This window comes from Eretmochelys imbricata, chromosome 2, assembly GCF_965152235.1.
Source record: "Eretmochelys imbricata isolate rEreImb1 chromosome 2, rEreImb1.hap1, whole genome shotgun sequence".
Taxonomy (NCBI): Eukaryota; Metazoa; Chordata; order Testudines; family Cheloniidae; genus Eretmochelys; species Eretmochelys imbricata.
The window spans coordinates 185,569,276-185,594,308 of NC_135573.1; the positions used below are offsets into that span (position 1 = coordinate 185,569,276).

Consider the following 25,033-nt stretch of genomic DNA (forward strand, 5'->3'; position numbering starts at 1 on the left):
CCTGCACATTCTCAGGATTCAACAGAAAGACTAGACTCCCACTGGAGGAAGATCAGGAAATGTGATATTATTAGAGGAAGGCTGAAGACAATCAGTTTTCACCCTCAATAGCCTCCAACCATTTGGCATAGCTACTGTGCTCTTAGTAAGGACCCTTCTCACAGTTGGTCCAGCATACCAGCTATTGTTATCCAGAAAAATTAAAGTGGAAATAAGAATCACAGTCATTAACCAGTCTCCAACTCTCTTCTTAAGCTAGTAGAAAATTGTTCATCCCATTTAAAGAAAGGTGAAACTTCTTGTGTCTTAATGCAGTTCTGCCAAGCACTTAATTGCAACTCATGGTAAATACAGTGATCTGATGCTTTTGTCAGCCAATAACATCATCACACCAATATTGGTCAGTAGGGTAGGACCAAGGGAACCACACTGCACCAATAAAGTATGTACATTTTCCAAAGAGCCTTTGACTGCCTGGCTGAAAAAGGGATGGCGCTATTTTAGTATCTCTACTGCTTTTGAGTTACAAGTAGCAAAATAATAATACTTACTTTTTATGTGTAAACTATTGAGTCTATGCTGCTTTTCTGCTCGATATCAGATATTGTCTCTGCTGTTAAAACAATATTCGTTGCATAATTCTGAAAAAGAATGTTGATAGGAACCTTATAGAGTTACTGTTTGAAAGTGTTACTGAATAATTTTATTTTGGTAACAAACTACAGAAGCCCTCTATAAACTATGGTACCATGTGATCTTTAAAATTTTATTTCAGAAGTACAGTAGATAAGCTCAGATAGCCTTTTGAGCACATGGTTAGATTGTTAGTTTTAGCTTGTTTCTTAAACTTTTTTTGTTTGTTTTCACTTGTGTGTGTTATTGCTGTGTATTGAAATGATCACAATTAGTCTAGTCTTTCTACATGCAGCTTTCCCTTGACTTCAGTGGGCATTGTGGAATGGCTGCAAGATCGGCCCTATATTTTGAATCTTCATAACAGGGGAATTACTTAAAATGAAAAGTTTCAGAGTAGCAGCCGTGTTAGTCTGTATTCGCAAAAAGAAAAGGAGTACTTGTGGCACCTTGGAGACTAACCAATTTATTTGAGCATAAGCTTTCGTGAGCTACAGCTCACTTCATCAGATGCATACTGTGGAAAATACAGAAGATGTTTTTATACACACAGACCATGAAAAATTGGGTGTTTATCACTACAAAAGGTTTACTCTCCCTCCACCCCACTCTCCTGCTGGTAATAGCTTATCTAAAGCGATCACTCTCCTTACAATATGTATGATAATCAAGGTGGGCCATTTCCAGAACAAATCCAGGGTTTAACAAGAATGTATGAGGAACAGTGGGGGGGTGGGGGGGGTGAAGGAATAAACAAGGGGAAATAGGTTACTTTTTATAATGAATCAACCATTCCCAGTCTCTATTCAAGCCTAAGTTAATTGTATCCAATTTGCAAATTAATTCCAATTCAGCAGTCTCTCATGGCCCCACAGTATGCCAACATTTTTATGGCTGACTTAGAACAACGCTTCCTCAGCTCTCGTCCCCTTACGCCCCTACTCTACTTGCGCTATATTGATGACATCTTCATCATCTGGACCCATGGAAAAGAAGCCCTTGAGGAATTTCACCATGATTTCAACAATTTCCATCCCACCATCAACCTCAGCCTGGTCCAGTCCCCACAAGAGATCCACTTCGTGGACACTACAGTGCTAATAAACGATGGTCACATAAACACCACGCTATACCGGAAACCCACTGACTGCTATTCCTACCTACATGCCTCCAACTTTCACCCTGACCACACCACACGATCCATCGTCTACAGCCAAGCTCTGCGATACAACCGCATTTGCTCCAACTCCTCAGACAGAGACAAACACCTACAAGATCTCTATCAAGCATTCTTACAACTACAATACCCACCTGCTGAAGTGTAGAAACAGATTGACAGAGCCAGAAGAGTTCCCAGAAGTCTCCTACTACAGGACAGGCCTAACGAAGAAAATAACAGAACGCCACTAGCCGTCACCTTCAGCCCCCAACTAAAACCCCTCCAATGCATTATTAAGGATCTACAACCTATCCTGAAGGACGACCCAACGCTCTCACAAATCCTGGGAGACAGGCCAGTCCTTGCCTACAGACCGCCCCCCAGCCTGAAGCAAATACTCACCAGCAACCACATACCACACAACAGAACCACTAACCCAGGAATCTATCCTTGCAACAAAGCCCGTTGCCAACTGTGCCCACATACCTATTCAGGAGACACCATCACAGGGCCTAATAACATCAGCCACGCTATCAGAGGCTCGTTCACCTGCACATCTACCAATGTGATATATGCCATCATGTGCCAGCAATGCCCCTCTGCCATGTACATTGGTCAAACTGGACAGTCTCTGCGTAAAAGAATAAATGGACACAAATCAGATGTCAAGAATTATAACATTCATAAACCAGTTGGAGAACACTTCAGTCTCTGTGGTCACTCTGTTTCTGATCTCAAAGTGACTATCCTTCAACAAAAAAACTTCAGACTCCAGCGAGAGACTGCTGAATTGGAATTAATTTGTAAATTGGATACAATTAACTTAGGCTTGAATAGAGACTGGGAATGGTTGATTCATTATAAAAAGTAACCTATTTCTCCTTGTTTATTCCGCCCCCCCTGCCGCGCCCCCCCCCCCCCCCACACACACACACTGTTCCTCATACGTTCTTGTTAAACCCTGGATTTGTGCTGGAAATGGCCCACCTTGATTATCATACACATTGTAAGGAGAGTGATCACTTTAGATAAGCTATTACCAGCAGGAGGGTGGGGTGGAGGGGAGAGAAAACCTTTTGTAGTGATAAACACCCAATTTTTCATGGTCGGTGTGTATAAAAACATCTTCTGTATTTTCCACAGTATGCATCTGATGAAGTGAGCTGTAGCTCACGAAAGCTTATGCTCAAATAAATTGGTTAGTTTCTAAGGTGCCACAAGTACTCCTTTTCTTAGAGACTAACAAATTTACTTTAAATAGGATTTTTAAATCCACTGTTAGTTTATTGTGTGATACATGTTCAAGGAAAACCTGTTTTATTTCAGTAGATAGGGGAGGCATTCTGTACAAGCATGTTGTATGGTGATGGGTGTTCTAGGGATTAAATATTAGAGCAGGTTGGAAATGTTCAGGGGATTTTTTTGGCAGAAAATGTGGTTTCAGCAAAAATGAATGTTTTCACTGTAAAATGTTGACTTTTGTGGGGAAATTTTTTTCTATGGTAAAATGGAAAAAAATATTTTATATTCGGTTAACAAATTTAAATGTCTCAGTTCGAGGATGTTGAAATATTTTGTTTTGGTTGAAAATGTCAGAAATTTGACATTCCCACATCAAAATTTTTTGTAACTTAGTATTTTATGAAAAGTTTTGGTATTTTGATTCTGTCCAGATTAAAGATGAAAACAGATGTTAGAATATTAAAATTTCCTATATAGTAGAAATTCCGTGTTTATCAGTTCTATGAAATTTTTCACCTTGCCTTACCAGGTACTAAAGATTACACTGTAACTAAAGTTAAATATAAATTGAATATATTTGAACTGGAAAATCTTTGTAAATTTGAAATGTATTAGACAACATTAAGCAGTTTTTTGTTTTAAAACTTACATAGGTGCATCTAAAGAAGGAGGAGCTGGAGCCGTCGATGAGGATGATTTTATTAAGGCATTTACAGATGTTCCTTCTGTACAGGTAAGACATTGTCATTCGTACTCAATTTTATTTTCAGAAGAAATGTCTTATTTTTATGTGTGTTGATTTGCAATACTGTATGTCAAAAGGCCTCTTTAATCGTTAATTTTTTTCTAATTATGCTTTGTTGTCATGAAATGATCCGCCTTAGCTGGGTATTGTTAACATTTCCCCTTCAAATTATTGCAAGTGCCTGCACATACATACTAAAAATGGGTGTTGGCTTCCATTATATTTTTAGGCTAGAATTCAAAGTTAGCTATAAGATTTGTTCTTCACTGAACTTTGGTATATTGGTCTGGTCTAGGGAATTAATATTATTTCTAACATAGGCACAGGACAGTTTGTGCTGAGTGTATTAAAAAACCTAAAATAGGTTTGTTTGTATTTTTGTTAACAGCTTTCTTGTGTAATTTGAGTCATGGAGGGTTTGATTTTTAAAATAAGTTGACAAGAGGTTTGATTCACATTGCTAATTTCCTTTCTGTTCTTCGTGAATAGTGGATTACAATTTACCCAGACATTAACTTTAGGAATTGTTTAATACACTCATACAATGCCTGTGTTTACATATGTCTGTCATTACTTGCATTCAAAATGAACATGTAAACGTTCTGTGTCACGATCCCTATCATATGAATACAGGTACCCTCTTTTTAAAAAAAAAAAAAGTGAAAATATGTATTTTTTGGATACAGCAGCTAATCATGGAAATATTCGCTTTGGGAATAAGTGCAAATGTATAATTGAGTCCAGTTTTGCGTCCTAGTAGGATCGATTCCATCATCATTGCATTGTTCCTCGTAAATAGTGTCAAATTAGTCCTTAAGTTTTCCATTGATGGTTATTTCCTAGCCTCTCTTGGAAACTGTTTGTTTCAACTATTAGTTACTAATTAACCTTTATTTTTCCTTTTCAGGTTCAAGCCCATTGTTGTTTTACTAATCTTTTCCCAGTAATTGCTGAGAGAAGTGACCTTGTTCTCATTGAAGTGTTACTTTACATGTTTAATGCCGATACATGATGTGAATGAAAGACAGACATGATTTTATGGAAAATCTAGGGTTGTAACTTTATTAAATGCTGAACTAGACAAATGGTTTAAAAAAGCAAGGCTAATGTTTTCCAAGTTGGGTGTCTAAAATTTGGGACCTGAATCTAGCACACACAGACAGATTGTCGAAAGTGCTCATCTCTAACAGAACTCTTTTGAAAAGTCTAGCCTCTTACCTGAGTGCCTAAATTAGGGGTACGGAGTTCTTTCTAATATCTGACCTTTAATTAAGTGTTCTGAATTATCAGAGTGCTGAACTATGGGTATTTGGTGCTTTTTGTGGTTGGGCCATCTGTTAAGTGCACTCTTGTTGGAAAAAAATTATCTAAACCCCCAACGTATAGTAGAACACTGAGAACTCATTGCAGGTTGTGACCACCGTAAAGGATCCTCTGTATGAGTGACCCACAGTGGTGTACATTGTTCCTTCCATATGACAACACAGCTGTTTGTTAGGTATGCTTCTGGGAATATCTGTAGGCAAAGATGCAGCTGCCCATTTTTGTGAAGGGAATAGTTTATTGCAGGTATCTCCATAACACTCTGACCCCACCCGTAAGCAAATCTTTGCAGAATTTCAACCCTTATGCTGCAAGAATGTTTTGTTTTTGTATCTCCCCCTTCCCCCCCCCCATTTAGATCTTGCTACTGCATGGATGATTTTGAATGCAAATACACCACTCTTTCTTACTAGCATTTATCCCCACTGTGTTGGAAAGGGCCATGCTCTGCAGCACAGGGTGTGGTCAGTCTGTATTGGTTCTATAACACTTACTATCCTAGACAGATTCTTCTAATGACTCAAGAGTATCCAAATGGTAAATATCAGAATCTAATTGAAACACATCATCCTCTATGGATTGTACAGGTCGGGATAGCGGTTCATGATGTTAGCATAGCAAATGAGATGGTCTCCCTGCCAAAAGACAAAAAAGTGTCATGTGTATTGACCATTTCCCACAACTGCATATTGTGACTGGAATGAGGATGCCTCTCTAAATGTAATATGGTAGCAGGCAGACTAAATAAGAATATTTTCTCCTGCAAGTGCTTGTTGGAGAGTTTTAGGGTATATCTACCCTGCAGCTGGGAGTGAGCATCCTGGCTGAGGTAGAAAGACTCCGGTTAGTGGGGCTTGTTCTAGCGTGCTAAAAATAGCTGTGTGGACATTCCGACACTGGCAGAGGCTCAGGCTAGCCACCCAAGCATGGATCCATGAGGTAAGGTAGGCTTGGTTTGAGTTCGGGTGGCTAGCCAGTCTCGTCCAGTTCCATCATATCCTCAGAGCTATTTTTAGTGCATTAGAGTGAACCCCGCTAACACTAGTCTGTCTGCCTCAGCTGGGCGGCTCACTCCCACCTGCAGCATAGACATACCTTTAGCAAGCAGTACATGTTGGGACGGTAGTGTTAAACAAGGTTTGGTATACATAGACCTCAGCCTGTTTAGTACCATTGCAAACACTCCGTTAAAAATCCTTTTAACCTTTTATTAAATATACAGAAAAGAAGGAAAAATAGTTAAAGCATTTGAAATGTATGTAAAGCATTAAATAAAGCTATAATTTTAACAACATGCCCTGTTCCCTTTCCCATTAGCTGGAGATAGTCTTTAGAAGGAAAAACCCTGTTTGACAGTCTCTTCGATCGGGGTGGGCAAAATACGGCTCCGGGCCAGATCCGGCCTGTCTAACATTTCTCTCCGGCCCGCCAGCTCTTTGGCTGCCCCCTTGTGATCTCCACGCTGCTATAAGTCCCACGGCGCAGTGGGGCGCTCAGGCAGGCTGCCACACCACTCCCAGAAGTGGCAAGCTGCTGCTGATGGCATGTCTTTGCGTGCCCGTGGTGGGAGGCAGGGAGGGGAGGTGGCTCTGTGCTCTGTGCCAGCCCCCAGCACTGTCCTCACAAAAGTGGCCAATGGGAGCTGCGGGGGCATTGCTTGTGGGCGCAGGCAGCTCACGGAGACCCGCTGCTCCCCTTCCCCCAAGGGACGCACAGAGACGTGACATGGTGCTAGCAACCGGCCGCTTCCAGGAGTGGCATGGGGCCACGGCAGGCACTTAAGCTCCCCACTGTGCTGCCGGCTGGGAGCTGCCTGTGGTAAGCGCCTCCCCGCCAGAGCCTGCACCTTGTACCCCCTCTTGCACCACAGACCCCTGCCCCTGGTCAGAACCCCCTCCTGCATCCCAATCCCCTGCCTCAGCCTGGAGCCCCCTCCTGCACCCAACTCCCTCCCAGAGCCCACACCCCTCACTCTCTCCTGCACCCCAACACTCTGCACCAGCCTGGAGCTCCCTCCTGTACCCAAACTCCCTCCCAGACCCCGCACTCCCTCCATTAATATAGTAGAAATGTGTGGCCCATGACGACTTCGTGGAGTGGTCCCTCTGCAAAAGTTATTGCCCACCCATGTCTCAGCTGGTATTAAAGATGGTAGTAATAACTGTCCTTTTGGAGAAAGGAGAAGTTGAGTGAGAGAGACTGGAGCTGTTGCTCCTTTTCTAAAAGTCCAACCCTGTTTCCTAAAACACAGAACAAGACAAATGCACACAAAACGTAAGAGAAATGAACAGCAAAGCTAGACAATGCAGCCTCTGTCTCTGGTGTAGTCTCACGGCTTGATCTCTCCACTAGACTTTACTGACCTTGGACTAGGTTGTTTTGGTTCATCCTTATCCAAAGGTTGACTCCCCTTTCAGATTTGTCCACAATGTCAGCCTCCATCACCCGTTGGTTAGTTTTTGAAACAAGCACCTTTCTCCCATCCTGCCTCTTGTGCCTGGGAAATGCCTCCCATAAGAATCTGCTAAACTTACTCATTATCCTTCATGAAAATACTTGTTAAAATTCTCCTTTGCTGAGAGGCCTACAAAAAACTTGACAACAGTTAGGTGCTGAGACCACATGATGCTGACCAATATTGTCTCATTGTTTCGTTGTACTTTTCCGTTGGTCTGTCTGTATCTCATGTCTTATGCTTAAAACATCAGCTCTTTGGGGCAGGAACTGTTGTTTTCATTCTGTGTTGTACAGTGCTTAGCACAGTGGGGTCCTGGTCCATGACTAGGGCTCCTCAGTGCTACAGTAATACAAATAATAATGTTGATCACTCTGTATTTCTGTTCTCTAGAAGAAATTAGCTTTGTTTTTTGTTCCGTACCTCACCTAAAGAACAGTTGTAAACTCATGTATGCTTCTGTGTGAATTTTGCTGATTTTTTTTTTTTACAGTGAAGCCAGGATGACTATGTTGTTAGAGCCAGTTGGAAAACAGGAATTTCATTTCACAAAGGATTTTGAAATTTTTTGTTTCAATATGGAACAAAACCAAGGCCCTTTGAACTTTTTCATGAAGAAACTTGAGAGAGCACCCATCCCTCCCTAACATCACCTGTAGCCACCCAGGTGGTTAGGACACTCATTTTGGATGCGAATGACCCATGTTCAAGTCCCTTCCCTTTCTGATTTGAGGCAGGGACTGGAATCTGGGGCTCGCAAATGCAGTTTCTGCCACTCCTTCGCTCCTTGAACTCGTGAGAGACAAGAGCTCCATATATGGAAGCACCTCGTGGAGCAGGCTATGATGCTGTTTTCGTATCTGGGCCAGTAGACCTCCTGTATAGTGGCCTCAGATTGCAAGCAGTGCTGCTCCGAGCATGATCTCTGGAGTAGACAGTAAGACTGTTAAGCCTAGAAATCCTCACGTGAGAGCAGGCAACATGACCATAGATATAAGGACAGATCCCCATCCAGATCTGCCTCTTAAGAAAAAGGATCCCTCCCCATTTCAGTCCAAGGGTGAGTCCTCGTGCGCAGCTCCTAGGGAGTTAGGTCTGCATAAACCTGCCATTCAGGTTTGCCTAAGAAGGCGAAGTGCGAAGGAAGAAAGATCTGACCGTCCCAGTTTTGGCTTCTTCCCACAAGCCAAAAGGCGGGTACCAACCAGACCCATCTGGGAGTTCCACCTTGGGATTCCATTCAATGGTTCCGACATACTCTGTGTGGGATCCTTTGAGTACTAGACCTGGATCTCCCAATCCACTTCTCAGGGGTTCCCCAGACATCAGGAAGGACCAAAACCTTTGCCTCATTTGAGGATATTTTCACTCTGTTGTATCCACAATATCCTCTTTTGTTGGTCCTGGATCTCCTTGGAGAGATCCCTACACCTGAAGAAATCACCTTGAGAGGAAGAGGATCCTCTCCTAATGTGTCCGCAACTCACATTTTCCTCCCATTGGTATCGATGTCACCTCCAGTAGAGCAGGAGCCTATTATTTCATCAAGAAAATCTGTCGTTCCAGATGATGCTTCCCTCCCACTCTGAGGAAAACAACCATAGATAGAACCCACAAGAGGTATTAGATCAGTCTGCCTCCTTCAGAATTCAGCTACCCAGAGAACCACTTCCCAGCAGGGAAGTCTGGCCGGCAACTCTATTCCGATTCAGTCTTCTTGCTTCCTGAACCTGTTGTCAATCACGAAAAGTCTACTTTAATGCCCACAAGATCCATAGATTTATTAGGAGCCACCTAGACTCGACTACAGTAAGAGCCTGTTTCCCCACTGGGAGATTTGATGCCATTAATGATCTGATAAAGCAGGTCACTGGAGAAATTCAGGTAGGAGTTCCTTTCCTCACACCTTCACCTGAGAAGACTGTTGTTACCCCTGGGAAGCCCAGATGAACAATCATACTGCAGAAGGCAGGTGGACTCTTCAGGAGACCAGGGTGCATATTAATTTACTAGAATTCAGAGCGGTCCATTGGGCCAGCAACACTTTGGATGTCACTCATCCAATCCTGGCATATCCAAGTAATGCTGGATAATATGATGGCTGTCTTCTACATAAACAGACAAGGGAGAGCAAGATCCCTCTGTGTGTAGAGATTGACTATCGGAAGCCACATAACCCTCTCAGCAGTATACCTATCATGTGCATGGAACTCACTAGCACTCAGTGTCAGTAGGCATTTTTTCACAGGCCACAAATGGGAGATTCATGATTCTGTTCTGAACAAGATCCCCAACCAGTGGGAAACACCATTTTGGGATCTTTTCATCTTGCAAAAGTACAAGGAACTACTCCTGTATTGCGCTAGAGCAACTCTGGGCTGCAGCTCAAAGGACGATGCCCTGTCACTACCCTGGACAGACCACCTCTGATACTTTTCCTCCCATCCCCCTAATATAGGAAGCCCTGTGGAAGAACTGGGCTTGGGTAAGCCTCGTTGTGCCCAATTGGCCAAGACAGTTCTGGTTCTTGGAACTCCTGAGATTTTCACCCCCATCCTACCATCAACATCTGAGCACTTCCAGGTCTGCTGACACAACGACAATGCTACAGTCAGGCACCTCAGCCCAGTACCACTACATCTTAAGGCGTGGTATTTGAATAGGGATCAGATGCAGAGCATACATGTTCAGTGGCAGTTCAATCCATTCTTAACCAGAGGAAGGTCTCTACCAAGAGAAGCTCTTTGACCAAATGGAAGTACTTCTCTTCTTGGTTACAACAACACCAGCCATCTCCAGATCCTTTGGAATCCCTGTTTTTGTAAAATACCTACTTACCTGTAAGACATCAGGCCTCTCTATCAGTTCCCTTCAGGTACACCTGCAGCAATCAGAGCTTTTCATCCTCTAATTGAGGATTATCTGTACTCAGCCCATGATGACTAGATTCCTGAAGAGACTTATTAGAACTTTTCCAGCAATGGTGAAACCAACACTTCAGTGGGACCTCAACCTCATCTTTCTGGTTCTCATCAAATCTCACTTCGAACCATTAGCCACCTGTTCTTTGTCCCATCTCTGGATGAAAGTTGTCTTCCTAGTCACCATCACATCAGCCAGGAGGATGAGCAAGCTGGGAGCACTCATGATAGATCCACCATAGACCATCTTCCATAAAGTCTGTCGTTGCCTCCATTCCTAAAGTCATTTTAAAGTTTCACATGTAGCAGACTATTCACTTATCAGAATTTTTTCCCCAAACCACATGCCTCTGATGCAGAGAGAAGGCTTCAATCCCTAGATGTCTGATGGCCTTTTATCTGCAAAGAACAAAAGAAATTAGAAAAACACCTAGGCTTTTTATTACCGTAGTAGAGTGATCGAGGTGTAAAGGTCTGTCTGTGCAGAGACTCTTTAAATGGATCTCAGGCTGCATGGAGGAGGTGAAAGTCCATTCAGTTAGCGCTCAAGCAACCTCTGCAGCATCTCTGTAAGACGTACTTTTACTAGATGTATGTAGGGATGTAACCTGGAGCTCCATACATGCCTTTACAAGACATTATGCATTAGTCTAGACCGGGGTGGCCAAACTGGCTCGTGAGCTGCGTACGGCTCTTTTACAGTTAGTGTGGCTCCTCCTCTCTCTGCTCTCCCGCCCCCCCCCGCCTTTTCTGCCTACCAGACTGAGGGGGTGGGGGGAGCTTGGGGCTTCTGACAGAAATGACTGGTGCCTGTTGGGGGGGGGGCACAATTAAAAGGTTTGGCCCTCCCAATAACTTGAGTCACACACCCCCAGTTTCACCTTCCTCTTTTGCTCAGCGTCCCTTCCCTTCCGCTCCCAGATGTTAGCTCTGTGTGGAAAGGTAGCGGCAAACAGCTGGGAGCTGCACGGAGGGGCCTCTGCTTTAGCTCCTTGGGGAGAGGCAGCAGCAAAAGAAGCGTCTCTCTCTGCAGCTCCCAGCTGTTTCCCGTTACCTCTACCCAAGGCAAAGCCCCCAGCTTGCCAGCTCCAGTAGCTGCAGTGCAGGGAGGGGGCCTGGCAGCACATGACCCCACGTGTCCTCCTCACACATCTCCAGAGGCGGGCCTCAGCTCTCAAAGTTCTGAAGATTGTCATATGCGGCTCGGAGGGTCAGTAAATTTGGCCATCCCAGTCTAGACTTCTACTACAGTAAACGACCTCAGTTTTCAACGTACTACCATTTTCCAACAACAACAAAATTTGTCAAAAAATTATTGCAAGTTGCTTAAGAGGAACTTACTCAGAGCTCTGTCTCTGACCTACTTCCCTCTGTTGTCTGGAGAAAAACCTGAACTTCAGTTTAGCATGTTTCATGAAGGTAGAAAGCAACATGTTCTGGTTAGATCCTGGGGAGCAGAGAAGGGTATGTGAGTGTAGGGGATGGAGTAGAGCAGCGTTTCCCAAACTTTTTTGGCCATGGAACACTTTTTAGCCTATTACGGAACACTTATTATTTTGTAGTCTTTTGGTTTTCAAATAAATTGCGTTATTTATGCTCAAATGTATTTTATTTTATAAAACAAAGCAAAAATACAAATTTAAAGTAACTTGAACTAACAATTTCTAACTGGAAAGCACGTATAAAGTAGTACAAAAGTGCAAGAGTCAAAATTAAATTCTAGATTCTTTCGCAGAACACCTATTCACATCGTGTGGAACACCAGTGTTCTGTGGAACACAGTTTGGGAACAGCTGGAGTAGAGAAATCAGAAGGACTTCGTTAACTTGGTTATATATGAAAGTGGGTGCTTTCATCACAAAAATTTTCTTAAGCTTCTAATTTTCCTCCTTGTGAAATCTTCCTTATACGTGAACTCTGGAATTGACAGCGTTAATTAACAAGTTGATTTTTGTTTTGTCGAGTTGTTGATTTTTTGGTCAGTCATACTTTTTTTTTTAAAGGTGAAAAGGTAACCCAAACTGAAAATAGAGGCCTTCTTCAAAATGTATTTTTAAAAAATGTAATACATGTACTAAATGCATTTATTAAAGGAATGTACAAAAGGAACATTGAAAAAAACCCAATTCTAGCTAAGCATCACTAATATACATATTCCTCACATAGATGTGACTGAGATTCTTAAAGTATTTTTCAAACAAATTGTTGGTTTTATTTGTGTCGTAGAGTGCCTAACAATTCAGTCAGGGCTCTATATGTGTACTATATACACATAATGACAGGTTTCAGAGTAACAGCCGTGTTAGTCTGTATTTGGAAAAAGAAAAGGAGTACTTGTGGCATCTTAGAGACTAACCAATTTATTTGAGCATAAGCGTTCGTGAGCTACAGCTCACTTCATCGGATGCATACTGTGGAAAGTGTAGAAGATCTTTTATACACACAAAGCATGAAAAAAAACCTCCCCCCACCCCACTCTCCTGCTGGCAATAGCTTATCTAAAGTGATCACTCTTCTTACAATGTGAATGATAATCAAGTTGGGCCGTATCCAGCCCAAATCCAGGTTTTCTCACCCCTCCTCCCCCCAACACACACACACAAACCCACTCTCCTGCTGGTAATAGCTTATCTAAAGTGACCACTCTCCTTACAATGTGTATGATAATCAAGGTGGGCCATTTCCAGCACAAATCCAGGGTTTAACAAGAACGTCTTGGGGGGGGGGGGGAGAGTTAGGAAAAAACAAGGGGAAATAGGTTACCTTGCATAATGACTTAGCCACTCCCAGTCTCTATTCAAGCCTAAGTTAATTGTATCCAATTTGCAAATGAATTCCAGTTCAACAGTTTCTCGCTAGAGTCTAGATTTGAAGTTTTTTCGTTGAATTGCAACTTTCATGTCTGTAATCGCGTGACCAGAGAGATTGAAGTGTTCTCCGACTGGTTTATGAATGTTGTTATTCTTGACATCTGATTTATGTCCATTTATTCTTTTACGTAAAGACTGTCCAGTTTGACCAATGTACATGGCAGAGGGGCACTGCTGGCACATGATGGCATATATCACATAGGTGGATGTGCAGGTGAACGAGCCTCTGATAGTGTGGCTGATGTTATTAGGCCCTGTGATGGTGTCCCCTGAATAGATATGTGGGCACAGTTGGCAACGGGCTTTGTTGCAAGGATACGTTCCTGGGTTAGTGGTTCTGTTGTGTGGTATGTGGTTGCTGGTGAGTATTCACTTCAGGCTGGGGGGCTGTCTGTAGGCAAGGACTGGCCTGTCTCCCAGGATTTGTGAGAGTGTTGGGTCATCCTTCAGGATAGGTTGTAGATCCTTAATAATGCATTGGAGGGGTTTTAGTTGGGGGCTGAAGGTGACGGCTAGTGGCGTTCTGTTATTTTCTTGGTTGGGCCTGTCCTGTAGTAGGTGACTTCTGGGAACTCTTCTGGCTCTATCAATCTGTTTCTTCACTTCCGCAGGTGGGTATTGTAATTGTAAGAATGCTTGATAGAGATCTTGTAGGTGTTTGTCTCTGTCTGAGGAGTTGGAGCAAATGCGGTTGTATCGCAGAGCTTGGCTGTAGACGATGGATCGTGTGGTGTGGTCAGGGTGAAAGCTGGAGGCATGTAGGTAGGAATAGCGGTCAGTAGGTTTCCGGTATAGGGTGGTGTTTATGTGACCATCATTTATTAGCACTGTAGTGTCCAGGAAGTGGATCTCTTGTGGGGACTGGACCAGGCTGAGGTTGATGGTGGGATGGAAATTGTTGAAATCATGGTGGAATTCGTCAAGGGCTTCTTTTCCATGGGTCCAGATGATGAAGATGTCATCAATGTAGCGCAAGTAGAGTAGGGGCGTTAGGGGACAAGAACTGAGGAAGCGTTGTTCTAAGTCAGCCATAAAAATGTTGGCATACTGTGGGGCCATGCGGTGGCCATAGCAGTGCCACTGATCTGAAGGTATACATTGTCCCCAAATGTAAAATAGTTATGGGTAAGGACAAAGTCACAAAGTTCAGCCACCAGGTTAGCCGTGACATTATCGGGGATAGTGTTCTTGATGGCTTGTAGTCCATCTTTGTGTGGAATGTTGGTGTAGAGGACTTCTACATCCATAGTGGCCAGGATGGTGTTCTCAGGAAGATCACCGATGGATTGAAGTTTCCTCAGGAAGTCAGTGGTGTCTTGAAGGTAGCTGGGAGTGCTGGTAGCGTAGGGCCTGAGGAGGGAGTCTACATAGCCAGACAATCCTGCTGTCAGGGTGCCAATGCCTGAGATGATGGGGCGCCCAGGATTTCCAGGTTTATGGATCTTGGGTAGTAGATAGAATATCCCAGGTCGGGGTTCCAGGGGTGTGTCTGTGCGGATTTGATCTTGTGCTTTTTCAGGGAGTTTCTTGAGCAAATGCTGTAGTTTCTTTTGTTAACTCTCAGTGGGATCAGAGGGTAATGGCTTGTAGAAAGTGGTGTTGGAGAGCTGCCGAGCAGCCTCTTGTTCATATTCCGACCTGTTCATGATGACAACAGCACCTCCTTTGTCAGCCTTTTTGATTATGATGTCAGAGTTGTTTCTGAGGCTGTGGATGGCATTGTGTTCCGCACGGCTGAGGTTATGGGACAAGTGATACGGCTTTTCCACAATTTTTGCCCGTGCACGTCAGCGGAAGCACTCTATGTAGAAGTCCAGTCTGCTGTTTCGACCTTCCTCAGACATTCTTGTTAAACCCTGGATTTGTGCTGGAAATGGCCCACCTTGATTATCATACACATTGTAAGGAGAGTGGTCACTTTAGATAAGCTATTACCAGCAGGAGAGTGGGTTTGTGTGTGTGTGTTAACCTGGATTTGGGCTGGAAATGGCCCAACTTGATTATCATTCACATTGTAAGGAGAGTGATCACTTTAGATAAGCTATTGGCAGCAGGAGAGTGGGGTGGGGGGAGGTATTTTTTCATGCTTTGTGTGTATAAAAGATCTTCTACACTTTCCACAGTATGCATCCGATGAAGTGAGCTATAGCTCACGAAAGCTTATGCTCAAATAAATTGGTTAGTCTCTAAGGTGCCACAAGTTCTCCTTTCCTTTTTGTATATACACATAAGAAAAAGAAGTCCCTGCCCCAATATTATTTCCATAGTAGAACAATTTTATATTCATACTGGGAAATTAGATTGAAATTTAAACACAATATCATATTGACCTACTGCCTAAACATTTCACTCATGTTGAATTGTAGCTGAATCAAAAAATTAAATTACTAAAATTAGTAAGTCACTGGGGTTGGTGATTTACTTGTTCTATAGACCGAGACTGAAATCTTTCCTGAGATAAAATGTTTATTACAAAATCAATGTTAAACGTTTGTATTAGAAGGCCTTGAATTACAGTTATGTATATAAATAAAAATTTGTGCTAAAATGGACACTGCATTACAAGCTGCCTATGTGAAATTTTGTCCTTAATGTTTTCAAAATTATAGTTCAGTTGTTGTCTCTCTCCTCAGGTAAACATGGAAATATTAAGTATCAGGGGATAGCTGATACAGTGTTAGTCTGTATCCACAAAAACAACAAGGAGTCCGGTGGCACCTTAAAGTCTAACAGATTTATTTGAGCGTAAGCTTTCATGGGTAAAAACCCCACTTCTTCAGATGCATGGAGTGAAAATTACAGATGCAGACATAAATATACTGACACATGGAAAGATGAGGAGGTGTCAATTCCAGGAGAGGCAAAACTGTTTTTGTAATGAGCCAGCCACTCCCAGTCCCTATTCCGGCCCAAATTAATGGTGTTAAATTTGCAAATGAATTTTAGTTCTTCTGTTTCTCTTTGAAGTCTGTTTTGTTCAAGTATAGCTACTTTCAAATCTGTTATAGAATGTCCAGGAAGATTGAAGTGTTCTCCCACTGGCTTTTGTATGTTACCATTCCTGATGTCTGATTTGTGTCCATTTATTCTTTTACGCAGGGACTGTCATTTGCAAATTTAACACCATTAATTTGGGCTTGAATAGGGACTGGGAGTGGCTGGCTCATTTCAAAAGCAGTTTTGCCTCTTCTGGAATTGACACCTCCTCATCTGTTATTGGGAGTGGATTACATCCACCCTGATCAAATTGGCCCTGTCAACACTGGTTCTCCATTCGTGAGGTAACTCCCTTTTCTTCATGTGTCAGTGTATTTATGTCTGCATCTGTATTTTTCACTCCATGCTTCTGAAGAAGTGGGGTTTTTAGCCATGAAAGCTTATGCTCAAATAAATCTGTTAGTCTTTAAGGTGCCACTGGACTCCTTGTTGTTTTTATGGAAATATTAAGTCTACACTTTATTTGTTTTTAAACAGATCTATTCCAGTCGGGAGCTTGAAGAAACATTAAACAAAATCAGGGAAATTCTCTCAGATGATAAACATGACTGGGATCAGCGAGCCAGTGCGGTATGTTTTTTATCCAAATAGATTGTCCAAACGTTGTTCTAAAAAGGCTTTCACAAAATGGTGAAGTATTTACAATTAAGATTAATTCAAGAATTTTTCATGTTAGATACACTTTTAAAGATTGAATTGTTTCTCATATTTTTAAGTGGTGTTTGTGTATTCTTACAATATCAGTTTGAAAAAAATAACCAGAATATATATAGAAATATATTTCTAACGGTGTTTAAGTGGTAATTTTTCCAAAGGACCTCTTCTGAGTCTCAGTGTGTGTATGCACAAAATTATGTGCACACACATATGTATATGTGCCTTGCAGGTAGCGACACTTGCCTGTAGGCTTTACATATTTTAAAACCTCTGTGTCTGTGCAGTCAGGATAACTGTCTTAATTTTGTTGTAGCTCAGGAAGGTTCGGTCGCTGCTTGTTGCTGGAGCTGCACAGTATGACTGCTTTTTCCAGCATCTACGGTTGTTGGATGGAGCTTTTAAATTATCAGCTAAGGATCTCAGATCCCAGGTGGTTAGAGAAGCATGCATTACTGTAGCGTAAGTACTTGCTTAGTTTTGTATGACCTCAGTTTCAAATGGCACTAGATCTAAATAAATGGCTAATAACATCAAGATTTAAAAAAAAAAAAAAGTCTCAGCTGTGCCAATGCACCATCAGCTAAATATCTGTGTTGAGTTCCTGTGTACAATACCTGTTTGGAGAGTGAAGTCAGGATCTGAAGCTGTAGAACAATGCATATAATCTAAGGCAGCACTCTTCATTGTAACTGTGGGTATATTCCATGATGTAGAAGATATGCTATACCTTGGCTGAATAAGACATCAGCTTGAAAAGAGAGGGTTTATATAGAAGAGCAGGGGAATATTTTAGTAAATGAAATATTTTTACACTTAGTAATTTACTAAAGCTGTTCTGAAAAGGTGCATGAATGTATTGTGAATTAAGCATATTAATAGTCATGTTAGCGTTTCATTTGAATTTTCTATTGAGAATAATTCACGTGCTTTATATTTGGATAATGCCTTGTCAAAATGATTTTTTTTTGAACAGCAGATGAAGTCTTGCGTGACCTTCAGTGTATATTCACTTAGGTTGGGACAAAGTTTATGTTCTCTTTAGGTCATAAGTGCAATTCTTTCATAGAAAAGAAAATCACTTATACCAAAACAAATGAGCCATCATTTGAGTTATGCATTTCAGTCCTTTTGATAACCAAATTGGATGTGTTTACACATTACAATCATCACTGTTTACTCATAAACTTGGGTTCCAAGCCTGAAAACACTTACTCCTGCGTGCTTGTTACCATGACTTCAGTGCGACTACTCATGGTAACAAGCACTGTGCCCAGTAGCATTTTCAGGAGCAGGCTCTTACATTTAATAGTCTAGTCAATTGATTGAAAATAGAAGTAAAATGAGGAACTTCAATATCATATCATATCATATTCATGTAAGTGGTCAAATATATTTAATGTAGAGCTGTCAGTTAATCACAGTTAACTCACACCATTAACTCAAAAAATTAATCGCAATTTAAAAAATTAATCACAATTAATCGCACTAAGTAGAATACCAATTGAAATGTATTAAATATTTTTGGATGTTTTTCTACATTTTCAATATTGATTTCAGTTACAACACCAAATACAAAGTGCACAGTGCTCACTTTATATTATGATTTTTTTAATTACAAATATATGCACTGTAAAAATGATAAACCAAAGAAATAGTATTTTTCAATTCACCTCATACAAGTACTGAAATACAATCTCTTTATTGTGAAAGTGTAACTTACAAATGCAGATTTTTTTTATTATATAACTGCACTCAAAAACAAAATAGTGTAAAACTTTAGAGCCTACAAGTCCATTCAGTGCTGCTACTTATTCTGCCAGTCACTAAAACAAACAAGTTTGTTTACATTGACGGGAGATACTGCTGCCTATTTCTTATTTACAGTGTCACCTGAAAGTGAGAACAGGCGTTTGCCTGGCACTTTCATAGCCAGTGTCACAAGGTATTTACATGTCAGATATGCTAAACATTTGTATGCCCCTTCCATGCTTCAGCCTCCATTCCAGAGTACATGCTTCCTTGTTGATGATGCTCATTAAAAAAATACTGCATGAATTAAATTTGTGACTGTACTGCTTGGGAGGAGAATTATATGTCTCCTGCTCTGTTCTACCCGCATTCTGCATATATTTCATGGTATAGCAGTCTCGGATGATGACCCAGCACGTTATTCATTTTAAGAACACTTTCACAGCAGATTTGACAAAACACGAAGAAGGTACCAATGTGAGATTTCTAAAAATAACTACAGCACTCAACCCAAGGTTTAAGAGTCTGAAGTGCCTTCCAAAATCTGAGCGGGATGAGGTGTGGAGCATGCTTTTAGAAGTCTTTAAAAAGCAAAAAGAAAAAGAGTACTTGTGGCACCTTAGAGACTAACCAATTTATTTGAGCATAAGCTTTCGTGAGCTACAGCTCACTTCATCGGATGCATACTGTGGAAACTGCAGAAGACATTATATACACAGAGACCATGAAACAATACCTCCTCCCACCCCACTCTCCTGCTGGTAATAGCTTATCTAAAGTGATCACTCTCCTTACAATGTGTATGATACACATACAATCATACACACTGTAAGCTATTACCAGCAGGAGAGTAGGGTGGGAGGAGGTATTGTTTCATGGTCTCTGTGTATATAATGTCTTCTGCAGTTTCCACAGTATGCATCCGATGAAGTGAGCTGTAGCTCACGAAAGCTTATGCTCAAATAAATTGGTTAGTCTCTAAGGTGCCACAAGTACTCCTTTAAAAAGCAACACTCTGATGCGGAAACTACAGAACCCAACCACCAACAAAGAAAATCAACCTTCTGCTGGTGGCATCTGACTCAGATGATGAAAATGAACATGCGTCAGTCCGCACTGCTTTGGATCATTATCAAGCAGAACCCATCATCGGCATGGAAACATCCTATGGAATGATGGTTGAAGCATGAAAGGACATATGAATCTTTAGTGCATCTGGCATGTAAATATCTTGCAACGCCAGCTACAACACTGCCATGCGAATGCCTGTTCTCACTTTCAGGTGACATTGTAAACAAGAAGCAGGCAGCATTATCTCCTGCAAATTGTAACCAACCTTGTTTGTCTTAGTGATTGGCTGACCAAGAAGTAGGACTGAGTGGACTTGTAGGCTCTAAAGTTTTACATTGTTTTATTTTTGAATGCAGTTATTTTTTGGTACATAAGTCTACATTTGTAATTTTAACTTTCATGGTAAAGAGATTGCACTACAGTACTTGTATGCGGTGAATTGAAAAATTTCTGTTTTTTTTTACAGTGCAAATATTTGTATTCAAAAATAAAGTGAGCACTGTACACTTTGTTTTGTGTTGTAATTGAGATTAATATATTTGAAGATGTAGTAAACATCCAAAAATATTTAAAATAAATATTGTTGTTTAATAGTGCGATTAATCACAATTAATTTTTTTAATTGCTTGACAGCCCTAATTTAATGTTCATGGTATTCTCAGAGATGCACAAACAGAAATAAACATTTTTTTCTGTGGTGCTGGGGGCTTTCCCTCAACAAATTAAGAAAAAAAAATCCATATTTTACCACAGAGTAGACAGACACTCTTCCTTTTAAATGCGTCTTCACAAAATACATTATTTAACCCTTTGGTACTCAGCATGTCACTTGCTTCTGATTACAAGCGCATCTTGCATTTGCTCTGCACTGGTGAAACCTTTACTCTGAGCAGTGGAGAGTTAAATTGCTATGAGTATGGAAATCATCATCTACTCTGAACTTATGGCCACAACCCTTGAATAAATGAGATGGGGAGGGACTGCAGATTTCATGCATGGGTAACTATGACACATTTTATAGTTTGCCTGTGGCAGGATAAATTATTATGTGAACTCAAAATGTCACTTAATGTCATTAGAATAAATACTGTGTTAAATTACTTTTAGATTTCAATTTTAATATATTGCATTTACAATGAATGCTTTATGTCCTTGAGAATAGTCACATGAATGTTTTGTTTTCCAAGTTTATACTGTCATGGTATGGTGAGAAACAAAAATAACACTGTAAGTCCTAAGTAACTGTACACATTTAAACTTCAAGTTTTTAAAATGTGATATTTTATATGTAATCTTAATTGTGAGGAAGCCTAAGTCTGAGAGAGAAAATTACTTATTAATGTTTAAACTTTCAAGTTGTCTGCAAGGTAAACAATGTGGTGTTCATGAATTCCATGAATTCCATTGTTTGGAAAAATCAGTCTTTAAAATGTGTGATTAACTTTCCATTTCTTATTTTGAGGCCATAAAATTATTTTTATTAACTAATTTTATTTCATTTCCTGAACAGTCATCTTTCAACAGTTTTGGGAAACAAGTTTGACCATGGGGCTGAAGCCATTGTGCCTACTCTTTTTAATCTGGTCCCTAACAGCGCCAAAGTTATGGCAACTTCTGGCTGTGCTGCAATCAGATTTGTCATTCGTGTAGGTATTCCTCTGATGGTATTTTATGGATTTGTTTGATAAAAAGTAACTCTACTCAGCTAGTCACTCCTAGCAAAAATCTGTTGCCAGTTTAATATATATTCCATATTTACATAGTCATTGTTTTAAAGACTGAACTGTAAGTTTTGCCCTGGACAAGTAATTTTTTTGACAGATGAACAAAATGTCTTTATTCATCATCCATCACCACCATCATGGTAAAGGGAGGGCGAGGAGATATTGTGAAGGGCAAGTGCATTTTCATGACTGTTTTGCGAGGCTGGGCTATCTGTTAAGTGTATACCAAGAAATAACATTATCTTGAGGGAATGGCAAAGTGAATTAAACTGTGGATTCGCTAGTAATCAAAACATCCATTTTATTTAAATAAAAAAAATCGGACTGTCTATAGTTTATATATAAAAAGCTCTGACCCTCTTTAGCTTTTACAAGTAGTACTTACTATTTTACACTGAGCTTATCCACACTACAGCTGGAGCTGGGGTTGTTTGTTTTTGTAAACTGTTAGAGATCCACTCAGCTTAACTAGCTACAAGTGCTTCTGTGGCATCCACACCTAGTACTCTTCCTAAGCATGGAGTATTCTGGGACATCCTGGGCAGCTGTCTGTTAGAACCCAAGGAACAACTGCTTGTGCTAAGGACCATGGGTGGTGGTCTTCCAGAGCATTCTGGGATGTCTAACTGCACAATTGGGAGAGGAGGAGGGAGTAGTTTTTCCAGTTACAATGGCATGAGTTGGGGTGTCTGTACACCCCAAAATAATTATTTCTGGTTGCTCACAGAAGCCAAACTATATATCAGGCTAGTTAGGTGTCAGGGGGTAAGATGCAAAAAGTGAATATAACCAATGATTTGCTTATAGCAATTTAATGGGGGAAAAAGCTTATGACCATGCTTAAACTTACGTCCACATAAGAATAACAGATGATAACATACCAGGTAATAAATTTGACAGTCAAATAATTCCCATCCCAGTGTGCCCCTAAGCCTTATCAAACAGATAGCTTTTGCAGTGTGCCTTTAAGGTCAGCAAATTTGAGCTCTTTTGTACCAGACACTGGAAATGAGCCAAAGGACCCTCACAGAAAACACCCTACCCTCTGGCTTGCCTCTGTAATCACGAAGGGTCAAGCACCTTGACTGATATTATTCATGGCGGTAGGGTATTGGGAGGGGGTTGTGATCTGTCGGGGCAGGTCCCAGGCTATTTAGGACTTAATAGGTCAAAGCTAACACTTCGAACACCTCCTAAAAAACAGCTGGCTGCCAGCGTAGATGCTGGGGTACTCGTGTCTTGTGCTCTTAGTGAGAGATCCCACTTATTCTGCAGCAGCTTCAGTCACTGAATGGGCTTAAGGAGATTTACTCCCACCTCCAGTCTTGTTTGCCCTTTCATTGTGTTTCCTGTTCCCTGCCTTGTCAGTGCTTAGTGTAGTCTGTTTTCCCTTTGAAAACCAGTAGAAGCAGATCATGGCAAGAGTGGACATCAGGGTGAGGAATCTTTTCCACCACCAGAGAGGTGGGACTTAGCTCAGGTAGTTGAGCACTGGCTCCAGTGTTTAAGCTGTTGAAGTGGGATTCTGTTAAAAATAAATGTATCTGTGGACAACATTAAAGCTGTCTTATTAATGCAATGTTGAAGTCCAGTTTAAAGGAAGCCCTAGGCCAATGTTCCATGTATTTCAGAAATATTTGATTACCTAAATAATTTTGTGCATTTTTCTAATTCCTCTGTAATGCATTTTTCTGAAAGGCCTGTGTCATGATGTAAATAGCTCTAGAGACCAAATAGTGTAAAACAAGGTTGTTGCCTCTATTTAAAACATCGTGTTCCTTCCCCAGTAGAGTCTCATTACCACATGCCTTATATGTTGATCACATGCCCTTATTCATTGATGAAAACAGTACAAAGTACTAATGAATTGATATTAATTTTTAAAAGTCAATGTTAAGTGAAAAATACAACAAATCAGTTGCTGTTCTGGAATTTTCTATGTCTGTGTAGTTTTCTATATTTTTAATGTTGAAAGTAGGCAGTGCATTGAAAACTGAGTAGAATCCTGCTGTTATGAGAGGTTCACATGGTCATGTGTCACATTCACAAGCTATGGGAAAAAAATACCATGCACTGAATGGGTTGCTGATAATACAGTTTAAAAAAGGCCATGCAGTCTTTATATTATTTATAACAGTTCACTTTTTATGCTACACTTCTGCATGCTTTATTAGGCACTGTCTTGAATATTTTCATATGCATTTAATAGGTTAATTTACTTTTACATGGGATGTATTTACAACCCTACCAAATTCATGGTCCATTCTGATCAGTTTCATGGGCAGAGGGTTTTAAATTGTTCAGTTTCACATTTTCACTGTTTACATCTGAAATGTCATGGTGTTGTAACTGGGGTGTCCCGACCCAAAAGAGGGTTGTGTGTGTGGGGGGGGGGGGTCGCAAAGCTGATGTAGGGGGATCATCGGATTGCCACCATCACTTCTGCCCTTCTTTCAAAACTGGTCTCTGAAGGCAGCAGCCATGCAGCTTCCTGCAGCTGGGGGAGATACCTGGACGTCGAGGTGGTGCTGGGAGCGCCCATGCTGTGGGCTCCTAGCTGCTAGACCTGGCCAGGCTGGAGAGGACTTCCTCTAGCTCTGCACAGCTGCTCTAGGGGGGAGATCAGACCCACCTTTGGGTTACCTCCCCCAGCTGCAGGAAGCTCCACGACTGCGCTGCTTTCAGAGTCCAGCTCTGAAGGCAGCAGCCACATAGCTTTCTGCAGCTGGGGGAAATTTGTGGAGGTGGGTCTGATCTGCCCTGTGCTGCTGGCAGCAGCCACAGAGCTTCCTACAGCTGGGTAAGATACTGGAAGGTGTGTCTGATCTCCCCCCGAGAGCGGCCATGCATGCGAAGAGGAAGTCCCGTTCCCTCCCTGGCTTGGTGGACTAGCAGCTGGAGCCTGGTGAATGGTAGGAGCTCCCGGCTGAGGCATCCCTAGCCCTGCCATTCCCCCACCCCCTCCAATAGCTAGATTTCACAGGGGAGGGTCTGATTTCATGGTCCTTGACATGTTTTTCACAGCCATGAATTTGGTAGGGCTCTAGATATATTACATATAGTTATTACTTCAGTTATATATTTGGCAATGAGGTAAATTCAATCTTTTAACAAAATGACCTCTCTTGATTCTAGCAAAATGATACCCATAAAACGTTCCAAAGTACCTTCATTTACTTTTCTGCTTTAATGTTTTACTTGTATACCTCACTGTCGTATCTGTTGCTGTTTCATTAAAGGTGTTGATTAGAATAATATCTGAAATTATATGGAAGCAACATCAATTTAGATTTTCTGTGGAGAAACAGATATGGTACATTTGAGCCTTTAAAGGTTTCTTTTTGTGGCTAAATGTTACATAAATGAGAAAATTGGGTTATGGTCAAAAATGTTTTTCCTTAGATTTTTTTTATATCTTAATTTTACATATGTTCATGACCTAGTTAGGAAAGTACTTTTACACACATTCTAAGTTTGGATTAAACAA

At 41.2% G+C, this 25,033-nt stretch overlaps 1 protein-coding gene across 15 annotated transcripts in view; it reads left to right on the plus strand.

Moving 5' to 3' along the window:
- Window positions 1-25,033, plus strand: part of CLASP2 (cytoplasmic linker associated protein 2) — a 276,272-nt gene that overhangs the window by 107,306 nt on the left and 143,933 nt on the right. For all 15 annotated transcript variants that reach the window (XM_077811095.1, XM_077811084.1, XM_077811089.1 and 12 more), the window contains exons 9-12: window positions 3,688-3,767; window positions 16,823-16,915; window positions 17,316-17,461; window positions 21,333-21,468. In XM_077811095.1, coding sequence (XP_077667221.1) covers window positions 3,688-3,767; window positions 16,823-16,915; window positions 17,316-17,461; window positions 21,333-21,468 — 455 coding nt within the window. The remainder of the gene's footprint in view (window positions 1-3,687; window positions 3,768-16,822; window positions 16,916-17,315; window positions 17,462-21,332; window positions 21,469-25,033) is intronic.